At 33.0% G+C, this 23,448-nt stretch overlaps 1 protein-coding gene across 1 annotated transcript in view; it reads left to right on the forward strand.

Moving 5' to 3' along the window:
* Nucleotides 1-3,331: 3,331 nt before the first annotated feature.
* Nucleotides 3,332-23,448, forward strand: part of LOC134262090 (integrin alpha-4-like) — a 38,300-nt gene continuing 18,183 nt past the window's right edge. The window contains exons 1-13 of the mRNA XM_062744487.1: nucleotides 3,332-3,601; nucleotides 6,111-6,235; nucleotides 6,569-6,648; nucleotides 7,466-7,663; nucleotides 9,755-9,806; nucleotides 14,794-14,910; nucleotides 15,489-15,595; nucleotides 17,624-17,686; nucleotides 17,915-18,070; nucleotides 18,437-18,542; nucleotides 19,115-19,303; nucleotides 20,860-21,066; nucleotides 22,064-22,227. Of these exons, the coding sequence (XP_062600471.1) occupies nucleotides 3,447-3,601; nucleotides 6,111-6,235; nucleotides 6,569-6,648; nucleotides 7,466-7,663; nucleotides 9,755-9,806; nucleotides 14,794-14,910; nucleotides 15,489-15,595; nucleotides 17,624-17,686; nucleotides 17,915-18,070; nucleotides 18,437-18,542; nucleotides 19,115-19,303; nucleotides 20,860-21,066; nucleotides 22,064-22,227 (1,719 nt within the window). The 5' untranslated portion in view covers nucleotides 3,332-3,446. The remainder of the gene's footprint in view (nucleotides 3,602-6,110; nucleotides 6,236-6,568; nucleotides 6,649-7,465; nucleotides 7,664-9,754; nucleotides 9,807-14,793; nucleotides 14,911-15,488; nucleotides 15,596-17,623; nucleotides 17,687-17,914; nucleotides 18,071-18,436; nucleotides 18,543-19,114; nucleotides 19,304-20,859; nucleotides 21,067-22,063; nucleotides 22,228-23,448) is intronic.

Consider the following 23,448-nt stretch of genomic DNA (forward strand, 5'->3'; position numbering starts at 1 on the left):
GCAAAAAAAAAAAAAAAAAAGTGTTACTTTCAATTTCAATTTTTCTACACAAATTTTATTATACAATTATGTATTAATATTTTTCATGCATTAAAAATGGAACACTGACTAAAATTAAGGATGCTGGTATCTCTTTATTTATTCATTTTTTTATTGAAATCCATGCCAGTAGGGGGAGGGGATCTAAAAATAAAACCAAAAATATATTAACAAGGAAAGAAAAAAAATAAAAGTCTTACTCAAAAACCTATTTTAGGGGTGCTGGGTGGTAAGGTGTTTCAGCCACTGTATAAGTTTTTCTACCAGCAAGACAGGGATACATTTAAATAACTATGCAATTCCGGGGAGTTCCTTGTGCCCCCCCCTTTCCTCTCTAGACACAGATCTATCAAGAACACTGTAGACATATACTAAGAAGAATAACTCCTAAATCCTTTATGAACATATTTGTAGATGACATTACGTGCCCTTGATTTTATGATGTCTGAAATAAATATTTAAAAAATAAAAAAAATTAAACATCAATGAAAATTGCATATTTTTTTTACTTTGTGAAATGTGTGCATATTGAGAATATAAAACAGATATTAAAATTTAAAACAGTGATACGAGGTCGTAAACATTGGGGACCAGGCAAGATTTATCACAATGATGGAACCAGTACAAAACAAAATCCTCATTTAAAAAAAGTACGTGTCCCATGGCATTGGTATTTTAAAAAAATATCTGTCCCATGCCTTGAGACTTATAAAAAAGATATTTCCCATGGTTACATATTGGTGTTAGTGAGATAATGGAACAAAACTAAGGAGCCGATATTTCAAACATAGAAAAAAAATCTTTCTTTTTTTTCATCTGTTGTAATATTTTCCATTAAAAGATTTATGTTGCCATTTGTATCCTTCATTTCAGTTTCAAAGATATGATTTTTTTTCTTATTTTTTTTATAAATAAAATGAATATTATTTTCTCTGGGGTTATGTACTGTAAGTCATTGAAAAAAAAGTTTGTGTCCCATGGGTACTTATTGCTAAAATTGTTTTTGTCCCATGGTTTTCTTCGATGTAAAAACTCACTTCCCATGCCCGTTTGTACCGGTCCATCATTGTGATAAATTTTGCCTGGTCCCTGTATCATTGAAGAGAAATTCCTGTTGTTTACTTACATTGGCAAATTATGTTAACGTTTTCTATCTAAGTGTACAAATATTGTATACCGGCATATGAAATATATTTCAATAGTATTTGACATGGTGATAATCTGTGTTTTCATTTTACCAATGGCAAGGTATGTTGGGATAAATTTCAATTATCAACATTAAATTGTGTGAAACAGCAATTGAGAATGTGGAAAATTATAATTCACAATCTACAAATAAAGGTTTACATGTGTAAAGTGTTATAGAGTCGGAATATTGAATCCTCTGACTTCCAATACTGTCGAGGTTCTAAACTCGATGAATACAGTGTAAAGGGTGGGTCACCTCTATTACATGTTAAAACAAGCATCTTACTTGAAAATACTTGAAAATTGTTCCGTGTTTAAGATTCGATGTAATTTACAACCAATGAGTAAACTACAAAATTAATGAAAAATGTGTTTAGAAAGTTTAATATATAGATATAAAGAAACACGATGAAAAATGTAGAGATATATATCATCAAAAGACTTTTCTAAAGGAATTCACGTACATATGTTCACTTTTAAGTACATGTATTAACAGGGTATTTTCGTGTTATTAAACTTGAAGAAACTATAATCTTCCTGCGGATATCAATGATATAACTAAGTTAACAGCACAGAGTCAGAGGAAGATTACATATTATACACAATATGTTTTCATCATCCTGTGGTTTTCTATATTTTTGATCCAGTGTGAGACTAAACTGTGACTATATGAGACACATCCTACATGTACATGATGATTCAACGTGTAGTATTTCACTTCTCCCATATGAACCTCCATGATAGATTTAATTATTACATGTATGTCATATTACAATATACTTCAATACCATCTAACTGTAATCATATTGTAACAATTGAATATGCCCTTGATTGCATGATGAATAAACATAGATATAACTCTCTCTCTGATAATGATTTATAAAAAATGTAGAAATGCTGGCATTGCAACTAACCACACACCGAACTTCATCCCAACTCTAAATTATTATATTAAAAAGAATTGAGACAGAAGAGGGATTATAGGTAGGCATTAGCGGATCTAAAGGGGGTGGGGGTGCATTTTCAAAGTATGGCACGAATAATATTCATATTGCCATAGTTTGCATGGTTCTATAATAAATGGTAATTTTTTTAATTGAAATATATGCATTCCCTAAACTATGAATTATCATATTGTTTGTTTATTGTTTGTTTTTCTTTTAAAGATTAAAATATTACAGTGTGCACAGCTAACCAAAAGTTAAACCTCAATGATATATAACCCTCTCTCTGGGGGCCTTGATAATGATTTATAATCACAAATCCTGTATCCGCCAATGGTACGCGCGATGTGAGCCCAGTATTTTACGAGAAACCACACACTCGGACTTCTTTCTCTCTCTCTATAAATATCTCTGAATTAAATTGACAAAACCGGTAAGTTTTGGCAAGTATATGAAAAGCAAATCAAATATTTACTTCGTTTCCAGTTTTTCCCCCCAATTTTCTGAGTCGTCACATTCAAACGTTTGTATATAATCTCATTTGTTCCTTTATATTTTTATTGTTTTATCTTAGTAATAAACCCATTAAAAATAGAAAATGTCCCCCAGCTTAATATAAGGAAGACCCTTGTCTATAAATATATGCAATTATATAGCTAGTACAAGTACGCTGCCTGTTAAAGAAACATATTTAAAATACTATATCAACAGTTTAATCAACTAATTTTGGTGACAAAATACGGACATCTGCCACATCTTTAAAGGTAATGACCTTCAACTTTAAAGTATAACCTTTACTCAAGGTTATTTCTAAGACAACAGCCTTCAAACGTTAATACATGTGTATTCAAGAAAGGGGGAGAACCTAAAACAATTTGTCGAAATGAACAGTACTTAGATCTTTAGATAATGTAAACGATTTTTCGCTTTAATGTAGAGTCCTGTCAACCTATATGATGTTCTCTCCTCGGAAAATGAATGCGGAAACTGCCGCTGTATTTCATGTGACAGTCTATATATGTATACACGTTAAAAATATACATTGTGTAGGTGAACTATATCTTTTCAGTTTCCAATTTCCTTGAAAAAATGTAGACACAAACCTTCATAGATAAAAACAGTTTATAAAACTGTTTAGTAAAGATGGTTGCTATTAATTAGTAATCTTTACTTACAAATCGGAAGTTATTTCACTGAATGACTTATAAATGCGGAAATCGAACACTCATCACCGGATATTGAAAATAACTTCTTTTTAATCGAGAGGGAATTACAATGGCAACAAGGTTGATTGTTGTGAAACTAATGATATTTTTTAGATTTGTGTCTGGATTTAACATTGATGTAGAACAAGCACTGATTTACACGGAAACTGCCGGTTCGTACTTTGGGGCGACTACGGAATTGGTTTCCAATGCTCAGGGAAAATGGTAAAGTATTTTATCAATAAAAAACACGCTTCTTCCAAGCATAATGTTTCCCACTTAGTTGACGTTTCATGGATTTTAACAACCACGTTTTATAATTCGGTATTTCGCCCAACGGTCGTCATAAAATGTCCTTGTTTGTTAGCTAATGTTAATTTTCATTGCATTGTATTTTGACAGAACTGTTTTATACCTATAGTTGGGCCTTTGTTTTTATACTGAATTTATTTGACTACTGGATATTCCGTCGACCAGAGCAATATACATATAGGGCTCACGGTGGGTGTGACTGGTCAACAAGGGATGCTTACTCCTCCTAGGCACCTGAACCGTATTTCAAACCCGATTTTTTAAATTTAGAATTTTAAACAATCTGATTAAAATCAGATCCTTGATCCGCTCCTTTATTTTTCTTCAAGTTTAATAGCTACACATAGCGACCATAAAAAAAAAATAAAGGAGCGGATCGAGGATCTGATTTTAATCAGATTGGAATTTTAAATATCGATCACGTTTATTAATTAACTTTTGAACCACAGATTACATTATTTTGAATAAATGAATAACATGCATACCGGTACAAAATATTCAATAACATTCAAAACCTCGCGTCAGTTGTTCGTGGCTCAATCAAAAACCTATAGAGAGCTGATGAGGAAATTGAAATCCGACACAATACGGTAATATTTTTATGTATACACCTATACCTCAGGAATTATAATAATAAATAAGTAATAAACATTCCGCAAATTACCTTTATGTTACTCCTGAATGTATGATAACAGGGACGTAGCAACAGGGGGGCCAGGGGGAGCCTGCCCCCCCACTTTTTTTGCCAACAATACTTTTACTATTGAAAATGTTCATTGAAAGGCTGGTTGGCCCCCCACTTTATACTAAAGTAAAGTAATATGAAGAAAATATAGTATTGCAAGCTTAAGAAATGGATATTGAAAGGAATCAGTAGTGAAAAAAGTTTGCCTTAGATATTGAAAGGAATCGGTGGTGAAAAAAGTTTGCCTTTATCTGATCTGATCTGTGATATATATCTTTAACAACTGAATCATTATTTTTTAGAAAATAAAAATATATCTATGGGGTTCTCTCATGTTGATAAATACCACAGCCTCTCACTATTATGTAACAATCTTTTCCTTTGTACAAAGTGGATATAAGCAAAGCGTATGGATTAAGGCAATGTAGATAATGTGTTTGTCTGACAGATTCACCGCTAGCTATGAAGGGCTGAGCGCTTTCGATGATTGGTTACTTGCCCTGCTTTATCACAAGGAACCACTCTATCTAATCCAGTATTCTTTCCTTCAAAACATTAACGTATGTCCTCAAGTTAATAGTTTTGACTCAGATGAAAAGGAAAACATTACAAATTATCTGCCATATCTTCACTTTAAAATATCTGCATTGACAGATTGTTATCGGCCTTGGTTTTAATTTTAGTTTTAATGAATTTGACTACGGAATGCTCCTTTTACTTGATCAATAAATAAGGCTCACGGCGGATGTGACGTCAATAGGGGATTCTTACTTCTCCTAGGAATCAGGTCCCACCTCAGAAATTTTCATGGCAGGAGTCTGATTTTTTTTAATGCCTGCTTCACACTGTATCGTAAATGTATATGGATTTTTTTTATAATCAATATTGATTACATCGTTTGGGCTGTGGGAGGACGATACTCATATCGATACACATGTAGAAATATAGAAATATCGCCATTTTTTTAAAAAAAAATATATGCATTGAAGAATATAATGTATTTCAAGCCTGTCTATTAACCCTTGATTGAATATAGGCTATTAATTTGTATTGTATATTAATCAAAATTAATTATAAAAGTTAATGGATATTAAGAAATGTTAACGAAAACATGTGTCTTAAATGAGGAGAGCTCACTTCTCTACTTATTAAAATAAAGAATACTTACTTATACTTTAGTATAGTACATATAGATAATGAGTCAGTACTGATTTCATCGACTACATGTACTTAGTGGTCTTTTTGTATCACGAGGCTAGGCAGATGAATCGAAACTATAATACAAGTATTATATATTACCATAATTTTATAACCATATATAGTAAATAAAGTCGTTAAATTTGAAATTCATGTTTATTTAGATTTGAAAATCCATTAGGATTCTTTAAAAATGATATTATATTAAAAAAAAAAATCACAAATAATATTGCATGTAATATATTGAAAAAGTAGGTGCACAATGGCATTATGTAATAAAGATTCTGTGAAAGTTTCCTTTCCTTCAGTGTTATGAGAGGAGTTGCGGATAAGAGATGGGTACCCCCAAAGCGTAACAGACGGACGGACGGACATACCGATTACTATATACCCTCCCACTTTTCAAGCGGGGGGGGTATAAAAATTAATATTGCATGTAATTGAGTATAACATAGAAAAATTTCCCCACAAGAGAACCATGTTAAATATGCGAACACTTTTAATAATATGAATGCTTTTATTTTCTAATTTTCTACCTAGGATGCTGGTTGGTGCACCGAGACAGAATTACTCTAGCATTATCAAGCCTGGCGCCATATATCGTTGTGCAATTGACACGAGTTCAGCCACCAGGAACTGTACCATGATGAATATCAGGGCAGAACGTAGGTCAACCCCCCCTCCCCTTCCCTCCTCACTCAGTTAAATGTTAAATTTGTCAATTTTAGCTCGTCTTCACAAAAAGATTCATGTTAGCTTTATCGATCGGAGTCTTTTGTTTTTTGTTTTTGTTTTGTTTTTTAAAAACTTTTTTGTCTTGCTATGTAATCTTTTATGTTTTCGACCTCTATCGAAAATGTAATTAAAATATATGACAGTGTGATTTAAAAAATACTTTGATTATACAAATATATTTTTATAGATTTAAATTAATATTATTTATAGATTTACATTTAAAAAAAATATGTTACTAATGTTATTGTTACATTAATTTTAAGAGAGTGCATTCCCTTCTATCGAGTCTGAAGAAAACCAGGGCCTGGGTTTGAACATGCTGATAACTAACCAAAACCTAGTGGTATGTGTCTCATATTTCATATCTGTGTCAAAAAAATAAGCGTATGAGTATGTTTTATTTAGCAGTAAGGCTTGTTGTACCACTGCTCATAAACGTAAAATTTTTGCTTTAATGATTTTCCAAAAAAAAAAAAAAATCTGAATTACAATAAAAATTGCAAACAATTTCAGCCGTACAGGGCAAAATTTTACCAAAAATGAACTTTTAACTTGACAATTCTCGAGAGGAAAAATACTTGATATATCTCATTGAGAGTTACATCGCTTATCAGAGGGTCAGAGAATCTTAAGGAATTAAGATCTGTCATTTTTTATGTGTCCATGCATGAAAGTATGAGAATGATGTCCAATACACACACATGACAGCGACTATGTTTGACCAAAAGGTTAAGAATCTCGAAAACGATTTTTTCAACGTTTAATTCAAAATTAAATTAAGTTTTTTTTTTTTTTTTTTTTCTTTTTTTGCTCAAGGAAAATTAAGATTGTGGTTAGTACCGGTAAACGTTAGTTGGTATTTTGCTGAACACAGTATACATTTTAATCTCATCGCAGCGGAATTAGAGGGAATGTAGTAATGCGCTTGTCTGTGTGTGTGTGTGTGTGTGTGTGTGTGTGTGTGTGAGTGTGTGTGTGTGTGTGTGTGAGGGTGTGTGTGTGTGTGTTAGATTGTCCTGTGCAAAACGGAAGTAACAAAATTTGCATCGGGATTGATATGTAGATTGCTGCCTTGATTTATAGATATGCTTTTTGGGAGAAGATGCTCCACTTCATGGTGCCCCTGTACTGTTTTTGTTTAATTGTTTTTTTTTTTTCAGGCTTGTTCGCCGATGTGGAAGGAAGCAGTGGCAAACGATGTCTACTTTGCCTACGGCAAATGCAGTGACGTACCCCTGAACGGTCTTAACACGAATAATAACAAGTTATTTGCTGTAAACAGTAACCTCCGGTTTCTAAATAGTCGGATACATTATGTTGCGGCCGAATTCGGCTTCAGCAGCAGTATACGGGCAGGGGTAAGGAGGGAGCGGATCTCAATCAATTAGTATATAATAGTAATTAGTACAGTAAAGCACGCACTTCATTATTCAAGCAGGCGTATAGTAATTCATATAATACTTGAAGAATTAATTCATGCCTAAGCCGAATGATTAAAAATCGGTGAGTGTGTTCCTATTTGTCTCGGGTGTTGACGAATGGTAATAGTATGCATTCTTATTAACGAAAAAAAGTTGAGAAATACGTAGATTTAGGACCCTACATGTAAACGTATATTAACATGCTAGGAATAGGAAGTGGCGCACCGTGCATCCACTGTGCCATTTACAATTGTAATTATACTGACTGTGCGCAATGGTTTAAGCATTAAATTTTTTAAATTCTACTCATTCTATTTAGAATTAGACCCTTTGACTCTCCCGTATAGATTTGTGTAGTTCATTTATTCACTCAAAATCATTTAAAAAATATGGTACATGGGGACAATGAAAAATATTTACAGCATATAAGTTTAGGTCAGAGGTACAAGTATATGATATACATAATCAGAAAATAAAATGAGAGGGGGAAAAAGGAAAAGGAAAAATACATATTAATACATACAATAATGGAATAAATGGGGAAAAATTCAAGGAGGATCGACTAACCATATATTTTTAATATAAGTGTACAGAATGTTATTCAAAGGAGCTTCACTTGAATTTTTAGCTCACCTTAGCCGAAGGCTCATGTGAGCTTTTCTGATCAAAATTTGTCCGTTGTCTGTCGTTGTTGTCGTTGTCGTAAACTTTTTACATTTTCATCTTCTTCTCAAGAACCACAGGGCCAATTTCAACCAAACTTGCTACAGAGTATCCTTGGGTGAAGGGGATTCAAATTTGTTCAAATGAAGGGCCACGCCCTTTTCCAAGGGGAGATAATTTTGAATTAGAGAAAAAGTATTGGCTTTTTAAAAAAAATCTTCTTCTCAAGACACTGGGCCAGGAAAAATGAAACTCATGTGAAATCATCCTCAGGTAGTGTAGATTCAAATTTGTTCAAATCATGACCCCCGGGGGTAGGGTGGGGCCAAAATGGCCGATCGAAGTTTTACGTAGGAAGTAAAATCTTTAAAAATCTTCTTCTCAAGAACCACTGGGCCAGGAAAGATGAAACTCATGTGGAATCATCCTCATGTAGTGCAGATTCAAGTTTGTTCAAATCATGACCCCCTGGGGTAGGGTGGGGCCAAAATGGCCGATCAACGTTTTACGTAGAAGTATATAGGAAAAATCTTTAAAAATCTTCTTCTCAAGAACCACTGGGCCAGAAAAGATGAAACTCGTGTGGAATCATCCTCAGGTAATGTAGATTCAAGTTTGTTCAAATCATGACCCCCGGGGGTAGGGTGGGGCCAAAATAGCCAATCAAAGTTTTACATAGGAGTACATAGGAAAATCTTAAAAAATCTTCTTCTTAAGAACCACTGGGCCAAGAAAGATGAAACTAACACTGTATGTGGAAATATCCTCAGGTAGTGTAGATTCAAGTTTGTTCAAATCATGACCCCCCCCGGGGGGTAGGGTGGGGCCACAATGGCCAATCAAAATTTTACATATGTGTATATATAGGGAAAATCTTTAAAAATCTTCTTCTCAGGAATAGCAATGCCATGATTGATCATATTTATATGGAAGCATCCTCATGTAGTGTAGATTCAAGTTTGTTCTAATCATGACCCCCGGGGGTAGGGTGGGGCCACAATGGCCGATCAAAATTTTACATAGGAGTATATAGGGAAAATCTTTAAAAATCTTCTTCTCAAGAACCACTGGGTCAGGAAAGATGAAACTTATTGGGAATTATCCTCAGGTAGTGTAGATTCAAGTTTATTCAAATCATGACCCCCGGGGGTAGGGTAGGGCCAAAGTGGCTGATCAGCGTTTTACATTGGAATATATAGGAAAAATCTTTAAAAATCTTTTTCTCAAGAACCATTGAAACAGAAAAGATGAAACTCCTGTGAATTCATCCTCATGTGCTTTTTCCTAGCAGATGTGCTCAGGTGATCGATGTGACCTCTGGACCTCTTGTTTATTTTATTTTACTTTTTTTTTTCTTTTTTACAGTTTAGCAGCAATGGGCTCGTCCTAGGAACTCCAGTCGTATACGATTCCACTGGTAGGTCTTCATCTTAAAATGAATGTACCGGGTATTTAATAGCTTTATGCATGTAAAGTGATTTCCCAATGTAATAGAGATTATAAAATCAATATAAGTAGAAATAATGCCGGTATGAATTAAGAACAATTGATTAGTTATATTACAAAATCAGGGATCCCTAACATGGCTGCATATCCAATCTCGCACCAGAGGGCGCGCTCCGCTTAAAAAATTTCTATGACGTCACCCATTGTTATAAGTCTGCGTATATATTTATTTACCGATTCAACCAGCACTAGTTGGATATTTAAAAGATCCAACTGGCCATCAGTTAGATATTTTAAATATCCAACTGCCTATCAGTTGGATATTTAAATATCCAACTGAGATGCATAAAAAAAAAACAATGAACAAAAGAGATAGAAACAATTTCAAAATGTATTTCCAATGCACATGAAAAAAAATAACAATTACTCCAAATTTGCCACACTATTAGAATTAATTTCCAGTGCACTTGAATTACCGTAATTACGTCGCATTTATCACATTTATCAGGTTTCAAATGCACTTCCAATGCTCACAGAAATAATAATTCCTCCGAATTTTGCTCCTTTTAAGAAATGTTTTCGATATCACATCGCTTTTTGACACTTAAATACATTTTCACCTTGAATCTTAAACTACATCACTTTTTACTGCTGAATATTATTTCAGGGTCTGTTATAATGATAATAATAATAATAATAATAATACTTTATTTAGAGAAGGTGGCCTGATTAGTGTGACACACTATTCTTCCTCAGGGCCTTCTAATTACAACAACAGTATTACATCAAATTAGCAAAGATGAACAAATTAGAAAGTGAATTATAATACACGTACATACACAATGTCACATGATAATAATGATAATCATAATAAAATAGAAATAATAAACAGATATATTTATATGACATAAAAAGTAATACATGTATAATGTCACATGAGTAAGATAGTTCCGAGTAATCAAGTTCTGCTGTTGAAGATTGGCAGAGTTGGCGCATATCTTATATCTATAGGTAAATTGTTCCAAATATGAACACCGGAATATTGAAGTGAATTTTTAAATAAATTTGTTCGGTGTTTTGGTAGGCGAAGGTCAAAATTAGATTCTGAACGTAAAGTATAAGCATTAGAAGTTTGAGAAATAAATAAATCTTGCAAGTAAGCCGGGCTCTGATTGTTAAATATCTTGTACAACAAAATACATTTATGCAAAGTTACTAAGTCAAAAACAGATACTTTTTCAAATAATGCCTTAGAAGGAGCATCAGGGGAAGCATCAAGTATAATTCTAGCAAGCTTATGGATTCTCTCCATGTAACTATGTGGTGCATTACCCCAGATAGTCAGACAATAATTAATGGAAGGCAGGATAAAGGCATTGTAAAAAAGTTTTCTGGTTTTCAAAGGAAGAAATTTCTTGATTTTCCGCAAAGTAAACAATTTATATGTTAAAGATTTGCAGACCGAGTCTACATGATCATGAAAGTTCAGTGTTTGATCTATATGTACCCCAAGTAGTTTTTCTGTTTCAACATTGGTGAGGTGTTTGTCAGAGATATGTAAACTGAGATTTTGATTATCTAATTTTGATTTCCTTTGTTTAGTACCCATCAGCATACATTTTGTTTTATCAACATTTAGAGCCATTTGATTTTCTAAACACCATTTTTCAATATTTACTAAATCAGAATTTAGAGCTGTTTCAATACTAAATATATTATTCTCATAAACATGTAGAGTTGCATCATCAGCAAACATATCGATATTTGAATGACTTACATGTAAGGGAAGGTCATTAATATACAACAAGAACAATAGGGGGCCTAATATTGATCCTTGTGGCACTCCTGCTGTGACAGGTAAGACATCATCAGAAGTTGTACCAATTTTTACACATTGTGTCCTGTTATGCAGAAATGAGTGAAACCATTTAATTGATAATTCATCAAAGTTGTAATTCTTTAATTTTTCTATCAGAATTTCATGACTCACTAAATCAAACGCTTTGCTAAAATCCAAAAATGTTATACCTATTAGATTACCTTCATCCATAGCATGCAACCAAGCATCTGTTAATTTGGTTAGTGCTGTTTGACAAGAGTGGAATTCTCTGAATCCAGATTGAGATTTTGTTATAAGATCAAAAGTGGAGGTGAAATCTCGTATTTGGTTTGCTTTGTGCTTTTTTTTTAGAAAATGTTGGAAGTATAGAAATGGGACGGTAGTTACTGGGGTCTGTTTTGCTTCCCTTTTTATATACAGTAAAGCCCTTCAGATTATCCGAGATTCATTTCTGTTTCATACTTTTCCGGCGTATTTCCTCAAATTACTTAATAAATTGACGGCCAAGCTATTTTTCGACACCGTTTTAATGCAGATCTTGATATGGAATGTTTTTAAAGCAGGTTCCGCATAACACCGCCAATCTCTATATCTGTTTAAGCACTACTACAAGTATTGTCCGAATGGAACTCCATAAGAATCCAACTCTTTCCTCAACAAAACATCATCTTATAATATATAATGACAGATTCCCACCCTTTTATCAAAATTCTGTAGTTTTCATCAGCTGTTCAGGTTTCAGGTCAAAAGTATTCAAAACATTATCTAAACCTCTCTTATTTACTTTTGATTTAAAAATATTCATCGTCTGATTTCAAGACTGTTCAGTACAATGAAAAGGGTTTAAATGACATCAGCACCATGTAGTTTTATGCTCACTAGTCCATGAATAAAAGGGGTGTTCGATTAGGCTATTGTTTTGTGTCACGGTTGGATATTTGAATGGGCTACATCCTATTGTCAATCGGATCATCTCGGGTCTTTCCGTCAGAGGTCAGAAAAACAACCTCGAATGTATTAACATCACCGGATGTTAAAAATTTATACATCTTCCTGTTTATTCAAATATAGGATAGACAGATTTAGAAGTCCCTTCTATAGTATATTCTAAGTAATATCATTACATTGAATATAGTTAAAACCCATATTCCACAGATAAAAGATCTCCATGCATTTATTTCAAAGATCGTGAAAAGGGAGGGTTGTCATGGCGTCTACCATATACATTCGAGGTCGTTTTTCCGCTAGTCGGAAAGGCCCGAGAAGTTGCGATTGATCCTATTGTATTACAGTAAAGTTGGATATTTGAATAGGTGAATGTTTCTGTGGGGCCCAAAGTAGGGAATTTTTTAAAGTAAGATAAATAACTCGATAGCGTTGAATAGTTTAGAGAATACATCCCCTCCTCGGGCCTTCGGCCCTCGGAGAGAATGTTTTCTCTAAACTATTCAACACCATCTCGTTATTTATCCCTTACTTATACACGTTTTGGAGCGGAGAGTAGAACGTCATAGTGCCTGCACCATGTCACTCAGGTTGGCGGAAATGCGGGAAAAGAAAAGAGAGATAGAAGGGCTCCCGAGCCCGATCTCAATTACAATATAAAACACCCAACCAGATGCACTACACATACAAAGGAATTTGATACCAACCTTCTCAACCTAGTGACTTTTTTAAACGTACATGTATAAAGTGAGTAATTGACAAAAAAAAATACATATATATTGATAATTTTTGTGTTATTTATGTTAAAAATAAAAGTGATTTCAACGACACATACGAGGTCAGATTTATACTCAAGTCTTTAACGATATATATGTACTTTTTTAAAAAAAAAAACAAAAAACTTTTTCATTACATGTCTAAGTAATGAATGACTTAAATATATATTTTTCCAAATAACTGTTATAATTGTAATCATTTACATGTATCATTATAGATCTACTTATTGTAAGAACTCTGAATCTTTAGTAAGTGTCTTAACTTGAAATATTTTGTATTAACTTGAAATATTTTGTATTTATCTTGTATATGTATAACTTTACACCTTAAATTGTTATTTTGGCAATCACTAATTTAATTATTGTATATATTACAGGGAGAAGTTGCAAGAACTTGTTACCAATCCCATTGTATAAATTATACAATAAAATATGTTCAAAACAAAACAAAAAACTTAAAAGGCAGTGCGTCATTTTTACTCACACTAATTATATTTACTATTTCTGTTATTAAGGTAGTCCGATCCTCAGGTTTATAAAATTAGCAGTTAAGTAATCAAAAATACTCATAAAAGTATCTCTGAATCCACAAAGTTATGTTAATTTATCCACAGTATTTCTTTAAAGTTAATGATTAAAGTTAATCATATTATATAGGGAAAATTGTCAAATCTCCAATATTTTTGCAGAAAAAGCGAATTGGAATATGAGCAATGCATTTTCTAATTGCAAAGTGATCTACAAATATATTTTAGGTTAAAAAAATGATAGGTATCCAGGCATTCAGAGAAATTGTCATGATTTTTATACTTATTTGGTATTTTTTGTCTTCTATTTCCGTCATGTATTCTATAATACATAGCGTAAAAGGCTTTTGTTATCATTGCAACATGTGCAAGACATCACAAATCACTTCTCATTTCATATCATGCTAATAAGCATTGATATCTATGGCTGGATTCAAGAAAATCTTATTTCTCTAAAACTGTATTAATTTTTTCTCCTTTTATAGGGTACAAATGTCAACTTTTATAGGACCTTTTCTAAAACTTCCTTATCCTTCCTGGCTGAGGATCGGATATCCTTAATAGTTATTATAATAACAGTCTTATTATAGAAGAAAAAGATATCACAATAATATTCAAGGAAATTATAAATACCTCGGTGCAGATAAAAATTCTGCGAAAAACATATAAGGGAGTTCTCAATAAAAGAAACTGTTTCATTAATAACAGATCGAGGGTCAATTTTTGGTGTGAACTGTAAATGGAGGATTTATATAAAAGTCCAAATTTTCTTTAAAAAGTAAACGAAATTTTCTTTGAACCCCTCTTCACTCAACTATAGCGCACACACGTACAAAATAACCAAGTACATTTGTATTGCTTTTTATACAGGTGGATTCGTTTTTTACCAGGAAGGCCGGGTTCCAAATTTCTGGACTCGATATAACATCAAGGATAACGGAGCTGTAGACAATCTTGGCTCAATGTTCAGAACGGGGGCATATTTAGGTAAAGAATAAAATTACTCATTTTGGACTTAATCTGCGTCCAATAGAGATAAATTCTTTATGACACTGTTTGCGCAAAAAATGTTTGAGAGAAGAGACGGGAGAAACTAATAAAAAATCAATCTAAATAAAATTAGATGTTCCGAATCCGCTACAGCTTCTCAAAGCGGTTTGAGAAGCGGTAGCGGATTCGGAACATTTTATTTTAATTAGATTGATAAACAATGGATTTCTTTTCTGATTAACCATATATCATCTTTCCATAACTGGGGTGATATGAATTTTTTAAGGAATACAATGTAACTTTCAATTTTTTTGGTTTCATGATGTGATCAATCGATTTGCTTGCGTGATAATTTGCATAAACGCCGAAGTAAGATCAAACAGTTGTTCAACTGCATTGATTATTTTATTCTGAAATTTTCAAAATGCAAATGACTTTTGACCATGAAAACAAAATAATTTTAGAATAAGAAATATTATTGTATTCCATTTATTGTATTTTACCCTGCCCAGAGAAATATTGTTTTGTACTTGTATTGCTAGACATTAACTACAACCTCTCCCTTTAAATTACAGGTTACTCTACCGGGGCCGGAATATTTGGAACTGCCACCAGTCCCTCGGCCCCTCAGATAGCCCTGGGGGCCCCGGGATTTGCCAACAATGAGGGGACTATAGGAGCTGTAAGTTACCGCAGTTATAAAGGATCAATTTCTAAGAGTTTTTGACTGTTGTATACTGGTATATTTCTTGTCGTTCTCATCCCGTACGAAATGTTATGGATGGTTAGACGAAGGTAAGGAACGGAACCTTTATGGGTTTATGTACGAGTTGAATGGACACATTAAGGCATCGAACCTTTAACGGGTTTGTGAAAAGCTGTATTGGTTCCACGTATGAAAGACATGGACATAAAATCTAATTCTGAAAGTGGGGTATTCTTGTCGCTTGGATGTGAATTACCGTCTGCAGGCACGGAATCCGTGTCTCAGAAAGACGGCTTCCAACTGCTAAGAGTTTAATAGTTTTGAATGATTATGGGATGGTTTTTGCTTCAAACAATTAAATTTAAATCCACAGGCGCTTGATGTGTTTAAATCTCCGGATCTTGTACAGAGCATGCTCTTTCATGAACGTTCTTTGCAGGTCCAGTCCAAAGACTATTTCTACCTACGTAGCTATTAATAGCTACGTAGGTATTTAAACCTATCCAAAGTAGCTATTTTTACCTACTTTATGCTTTACTTGAATTTTGTGGCCAAACAGCCAAACGGCGCAATATGTTGAGTACCAAATTTCTTGATACAGTTACACTGATAATGTTTATGACAAAAAAATTGGGAAAAAATGATTACTTCATAAATTAACAATTCTGCATAGAAACTAATGTAAAATTAAAGATTTAGGAAGTAATCGTTTTTTTGGCCAAAATTTTGTCGTATTCATCATTATTGTAACTATATCAAAATATATTGTATTCTCCAATTAATGCGCCGTTCGGTATTTTGGCCACAAAATGCAGATTATAAAAAAGTAGGTAAAAATAGCTACTTTGAGTAGGTTTAAATACTTAATAGCTACGTAGATAGAAATAGTCTTTGAAATGGACCTGCTTTGTTCAAATTAAATTTCATGATCTTGTGGTAGCTTGTGTCCTTTTTTGTGTGTCATTTCCAAGCCTTTCGGATTGTTTCGTACGCGTACTTACATATTATACATAATGTGTGTATAGCAAGTATACATGTAGCATATATATTTATACTTCAAAGCGTGCGATTGTAAATGTTACTTACTGTGCGTCCGGAAAACCTCTAGCCTTTCAGAGAAAGAAGAAGGTATGGTTTTAGCTTTATTGCGCCCTAAAAATGTAATGACCTTCAAAAGATTTGAAACTGGCTTAGATATTAGTTAAATAAATGACTGATCTGATAAATCAGGAAAGAATATGGCATGAAGGTTTACCATTCTGAAAATATGACGTCATTACTGTGAAGTATTTCTCTATTTTCAACAAAAAAAGCCTCAAAATGGCACATTTCAAGGGTGATTTTCCTTTAGAAAACAGTGTCCACAGCCGTCGCCCACGTTAATTTTTTGATATTTTGTGAAAAATTCAATAACAAATCACATATCTCAAGATCTTTGTGGGCGATGCCTGTGGACAATGTTATCTGAAAGAAAATTCCATTGAAAATTTGTGTTTTCTGCAACTTTTTAAGAAAAGATGGGAAAATGCACATGTTTATGACGTCATAATTAGCATTTCAAAACACAAGTGAGAAGAATGACTTGTATGATTTTTCTGCATTGAATTTCAATTATTTAAAAAGCATGAGTTTTCAACTTTTACACCAGTTTCATTTTTTAGAAAATCACAGGGCAAAATTTGTATGGAAACCATACCTTCTTTCTGTGAAAGGCCAAAGGTGTTCCTGTTGACTTACTCCGAAATCATTTCATTAAAACATTACAAAATTCAACAGCCACCGACAAAATAAAACGTTAACCGTTTTCTCTGTGAGCATGTTACATTGTACATGTATACGAATATTATAATTTTGTTACATGCGTATCTTTCAGAATTTCGTGTAAAATCTTTTGCTTTTTATGAGTTGAGCAAAGTCATTTTTGACCAAAATATGAAGAAACCGCAATAATTTTGACAAAAAAGTATACATGTTTATATATTTATCTAGAATATGTTTTCTTAGATGGGAATTTTCGAGATAGATGGCACTAATCTACGCATGAGAAAATTGTTAAATGGAAAAACGGTAGGTACAAGCTATGTAAACAATATTGAACATAAAAATATTTCTTTCTCAATTAAAACGAATATTTGCACTGTCAAATGTTGTATACTTATAGCAGTGTTTATTAGGTACAAATATTTGCAACGAATAATTTGCATGCCAAATATTTAAAAAAAAACAACTCATATTACATATAAAAGCACATTATAGGTCGATACCGATTTTAAGTCGATTATTATCTGTGTATAGGTCGGTAGTGGATTCGGTCAGTCAATGATTATAGCTGACTTTAACGGCGATAACAGAGATGACATCGCCGTGGGGTCACCGATGGAGGGAGAAAATGACATGAACGATGTGGATGTCGGGGCTGTGTATGTTTACTATGGGACCGGAAGCGACTCGGTAGGAGTGTTCGATTTAGTTTCTCATGTCTAAAAATACATATTACATTCCTTTAAGAACATGACCGGTAACTGTTCATTTATAACCTGTTTGTTTGACAAATTAATTTAAAACTCTTTAAGCATAAGGGTAAAACATCGACTGTGCTAATGATATGCTTTACAAATCGTCTTAAGTGCAACAAAAATATTCTGTTATCTATCTGTGAAATTAAATTATTTCTAAGTTGTCATGATAAAACAAGAAGCATCTCAAGTAAAAAAAAAAATTTGCGTGGAGGTGGGAAGATCCATTAAAATTTGTTTTCATTATATATTTTTACACCAATGGTTTTGATGGAGTAAATAATATTTTTATTTGTTTAAGACGCGTATTGACAACGAACAACGTCTGCGTGGGTCTGGGGCGGTGTCAGCCCGATTCGGCTACAGTGTGGCAAATCCGGGGGACCTAAACAAAGACGGATTTAATGGTAAATTCATTGATGCTAATATATTTATGAATACAGGAAGCGAACTGCACTATTGAGTCAAGTTGAAATCAAAATTCGGATGTTTGGATGATGTAATAATGTTTAGAGAAAAAACAAATGAGATCGGGAATACGACCGTATTTTTGTCCATGGTTAATGAAAAGCTTTATTTATTTCAAAAGATTATATCAAACATTATACATTTATAATGTTATATTTTATTATTCAGATAAAAGAGGTTTAGAAGGCTTTTTAACATTACGGAAATGGATGCAAAGTTCATAAATTTTATTTTTTTTTAAATACAAAAGTGAACCGATCTTAAGCCTAGTTACCTTTCTTAGTATGTAAAAAGGAACCAGCTTCATGTACATATATCCATCTTGTAATTGCTTTTGCATTATCTGAAGACTTTTTACTAAAAAGATCAATGTTTTATAACAAAGCTTATTTGAATAACTGTAAACTAATGAATCAATTAATGCAGAGGACTTCCTTCTTACAGATGTAGTTGTGGGGGTGCCTTATAACTGTAAACTAATGAATCAATAGAGAGGACTTCCTTTTTACAGATTTAGTTGTGGGGGCTCCTTATGAGGACGACAACAAAGGTGCTATTTATATCTTTAATGGGGGATCTCCCCAGATCGAGGCTACATATTCGCAGCAAATCTTGGCGTCCAAACTTCACACCGATCTGCGAGGATTTGGATTTTCCCTCAGCAAACACACAATTGATGTGGATTCCAATACATATCTAGGTAAATCACACCATTTTTTGCAAAACCTCAATTTCCCAGATGAATATTTGGTATTGGAAAGAATTTGCACGAATACTGTTTTTGGTGTATATACTCGTAGTTCTTTAACCCCCTTCCCTACAGTCACGCATTTTAACGCCTATACCATTTCCCATTTCTAACGCAAAATCACACATTTACCGTTTCCCCGCAATCACGCATTTTCACGCACTTTTATTCTAAAAATACACGCCAGAAATATTGCATTTGACAAAAACTCTAAACAATAGGTACAATCCATGTATAAAACCTCATAAAACTGAAATTACTGTGAAAAAATTAATCGGTTCTTTCTTTCTCTTTTATGAAAGTCCCGCGATAATATATATTACATTCAACCAGCCATTGATATACGAGGGGTGATCAAAAAGTTCGCGAACTATCTCTATATCTACAAAACCAAAATTCAGATAAGAATGAAATTTGGTACATACATAACTATACACAAGTTCTATAAATAGCATATGCTGAATAATGTTTTTCTCCTTGTTTGTGACGTCACAATGTGAAAATGACGTCACCATGTAGGTCACTTGTGACGAAAAATGGTTGTCACAGTCGTACTCATTCGACAAACGACTGTACAATTTATTGTATATCTTAGAAACCCCTTTGCCGTAGCATGAAATAATTTTTACACAGTTTATCAAGACAAATGACTTCCTATAAATTCAATCAATGATTGGATTGATCGTTTTAGTGAAGGAATTCAGATGGTTAAAATGATACTTGCCATGTTGCCCAGTGAAAGCAAGTTTGAAAAGATATATGTTTTTAATGAAGCAATTTGCTATCAAAGACCTCCAATTTACAATTTAAAAAATAGTTGAATATTTGAACAATAAAATAATTATGAAATACCTAAGATATCGTTTACTTTAGATTTTAGACATATTAGATATGATAAAAAGGAGGCACCAATTCTCTATCCACCTTCAATAAACGTCTCTCCCGAGACAGTAGATTTGAGTATTAATGGTCGCCCTGCTCATTTTTGGAAAGGATATTCTTATCCACCCATTCTGTTGCCAAGATGTGACCATTTCTGACAATTGAACTGTTTTATAAAAACTAACTTACATGGAAAGAAATATAAAACTCAGCAAAATCTTTCAGATTTTGTGACAGAACGCTGCGGAGGGGGTCACGTGATATCATGTGATTCGCGCATGCGCAGAACGGTGGCTGATGTGCATTAAAATTGGAGAGGACTAATTTAACATTTTATAAACACTAAAACCAAATACTGTTTCTTTTATGGAAGTTATTCAATTAGTTTGCGAACTTTTTGATCTCCCCTCGTATAATGCAAAGTACCAAATCTTATATAAAGAATAAATGGATAGACCGATTTACAAACAAACCTAATTGCTACCATTGGCTTGCACTTTCATATGTTTTACGTAAAATAATTCAAGTTAATTAACATAATTGTCAATTAAATAATACATGTATTTATAATGTATAAAAAGGGTTTTTAAGCATATATCTAAATGTGTCTTTTCTTTTGTGTTAAGATATTTCTGTTGGATCCCTCCTTTCTTCCAATGCCGTTGTTTTCCGAACACGGTCTATCGCGACCATCAATGCAGCCATGACATTGAATCCAGCGAAGATGCCCCTGAACTCCACAGGACTTGCATGCAGAGGCACTAACGACAACCCATGCACGACAGTTCAGATTTGTTTTAGATACACTGGGGACGGACTAAATAACGGAATTTGTAAGTTTGAGTTCCTTTTATTGAGAGAGAAACAATAAGGTACAGGGAAAATACTACAGAAATAACATGAAATGTAATTTTTTTTTGTTTTCGAAAATTTATAAATGAAGTATATAGAGATAACAAACAGTATTCAAGCTAAAAAGTCCATGAAACAAGAAAATTCGGAGCAGAGCAATCACTGACCTCCAAAACATCTGATGTTGGATTAGGTACAATTGAGAAGTGAACATTCCCTACCAACCAGTAACGCCCACCGTGTTTCCCTTGTCATGGTCGAGAATTGATGGAAATTTCGTCGACAATTCAGTTTGTAATTAATGATCTAACAATTAGTATGAAAAACATCATTCAGCATTTGACTTAAATTACATTTGCTGAGGAGGTCATTGTATCGAACATAAAACTTACGAGACGATGCCTTCAAACGAGACTGCCGACATTCTTGTTTCATCAACTCGCCTGTCAATAACCTAACTCATTTTAATAATTGTTCATACGTAGAGCATGATCTTGCAAGAGATTTAATATCTGAATGGCTATGCCAAGTTTCACATGTTTTTCTTTTTTTTTAAGGAAAATTTTGCAAATGCAAAAACCGCAATTAAAATTTTGTGGCTAACAGAAAATTGGAATCAACCAAGATGATTTTTAATATTTAAGTGACCTATCTGCTTAAATTCAGCAAAAGAAGGAATTTTTTCAACCATGTTTCAATGTTTTTTGTTCCATGCTTTATTTGGATTTTTTAGCCTAGTATTTCCAGAAACAATCAAACAAACAAAAAAATCTTTAAAAACCTAAAGAAAAAAATCGTCAGTAAAAAGTTTGTTGGTTGAGCAGCTGCTCTGTATAGGTCGATTTCAAATTTGTGCTAGCGTGGGCACATGAGAAAAATCTTACTTTAAATATAAAAGTACAAGAAGCAGTTATGAATTTAACTCAGTGATATATAATACAGGACACAGTTTTGTGCAATATTGGTTCCTTTCTCTAGACATCGACTATACAGTGACGTCAGATTCAGATGAAGCCGACCTTAACAATCGGCGCTTCACATTTTACATGAACAATGTGAGTGGCGGGAAAATTTACAGAAAACTGGAACTATTCATCGGCAGTGGTGTCAATCAGTGTGAAACTCTTCATGCAAGGGCAGATGTAAGAAAACCAACTTTTTAATGCTGTACTATAGATGATTACTGTGAAATCACTTCTATCGTGGTTTTAATTTTCGTTGTTTTCGAGGTATGAGGAGATTTATGAATTTATGTCATCCATGAAATGTCAAATTTCCATTATAAGTCTATACAGCAACAATTCTGCATCCATGAAGTCAAAGATTTACAAAAACATGATTTTCCTTGATCATTGAAATTTTGACCCCACAAATAATATGATTTCACAATATGTCATATAACATAATGTTATTTGCCTTTTTTTTTCGCGTACATCAAAAGTCTGTACCATTTAATCAGTTTATTACCTCTACTAACAGAAGAAATGCATGATAGTGACTTTTTTTTTTTTTTTTTTTTTTTTTTTTTACATCAAAACGATTCTGTATTAGATATATGGAAAGCCGAAGGTAACCCCCACATTATTATTATTTTTTCCTATATAATTATATCAAAAATAATTATGTCATCCAAACTTACTTTTTACAACATTATTATTATTTTCCTGCAACAATTATAATCTTGTCTGTTAAATGTGTACACATTATTATTATTTTGTCCTACAATTATAATGATTGAATTTCACTTCACAATAATAATCTTGCCAGTCAATATGTAGACACATTCTTATAATTTTTCGCCTCATGATTACAATCTTGTCAGTCGATGTTTAAATGTGTACACATTATTATTATTTTGTCCTACAATTATAATGATCCAAACTTTACAATAATAATCTTGCCAGTCAGTATGTAGACACATTATTATAATTTTTCGCCTCATGATTATAATCTTATAAGTCGATGTTTATAAACATTATTTTTATTTCACCTCAAAATTATAATAATTATTCTTACTTAACAATTATAATCTTGTTTGCCCATGCGAACATATTATTTTTATTTCGTTTCAAATTTATAACAGTTATATTCCACATCGATCATACAATTATAATCTGTGTTACTCCAACAATAATAATCGCGACCAAAAAAGTTGCAACATTATTATTTAGACGCTTGAAATCAAACGTTTGTATGATTTTGATGTACAGCACAATTATAATCTTGACTTCAATTTTGGGAAAGATTATTATTTGGACGCTTGAAAAGAGCAAACGTTTGTCTGCCGAAGATAATCACGTGGTTTAAGGCCATGTGCTTCCCTATCAACAGTGCCGAGTGCGGCCAGTGAAAGGCAGGCGGTT

The sequence above is a fragment of the Saccostrea cucullata genome, unplaced genomic scaffold (genome assembly GCF_032062105.1).
Source record: "Saccostrea cucullata isolate Sc308-1 unplaced genomic scaffold, CSIRO_AGI_Scuc_v1 ctg356, whole genome shotgun sequence".
NCBI classification, from domain to species: domain Eukaryota; kingdom Metazoa; phylum Mollusca; class Bivalvia; order Ostreida; family Ostreidae; genus Saccostrea; species Saccostrea cuccullata.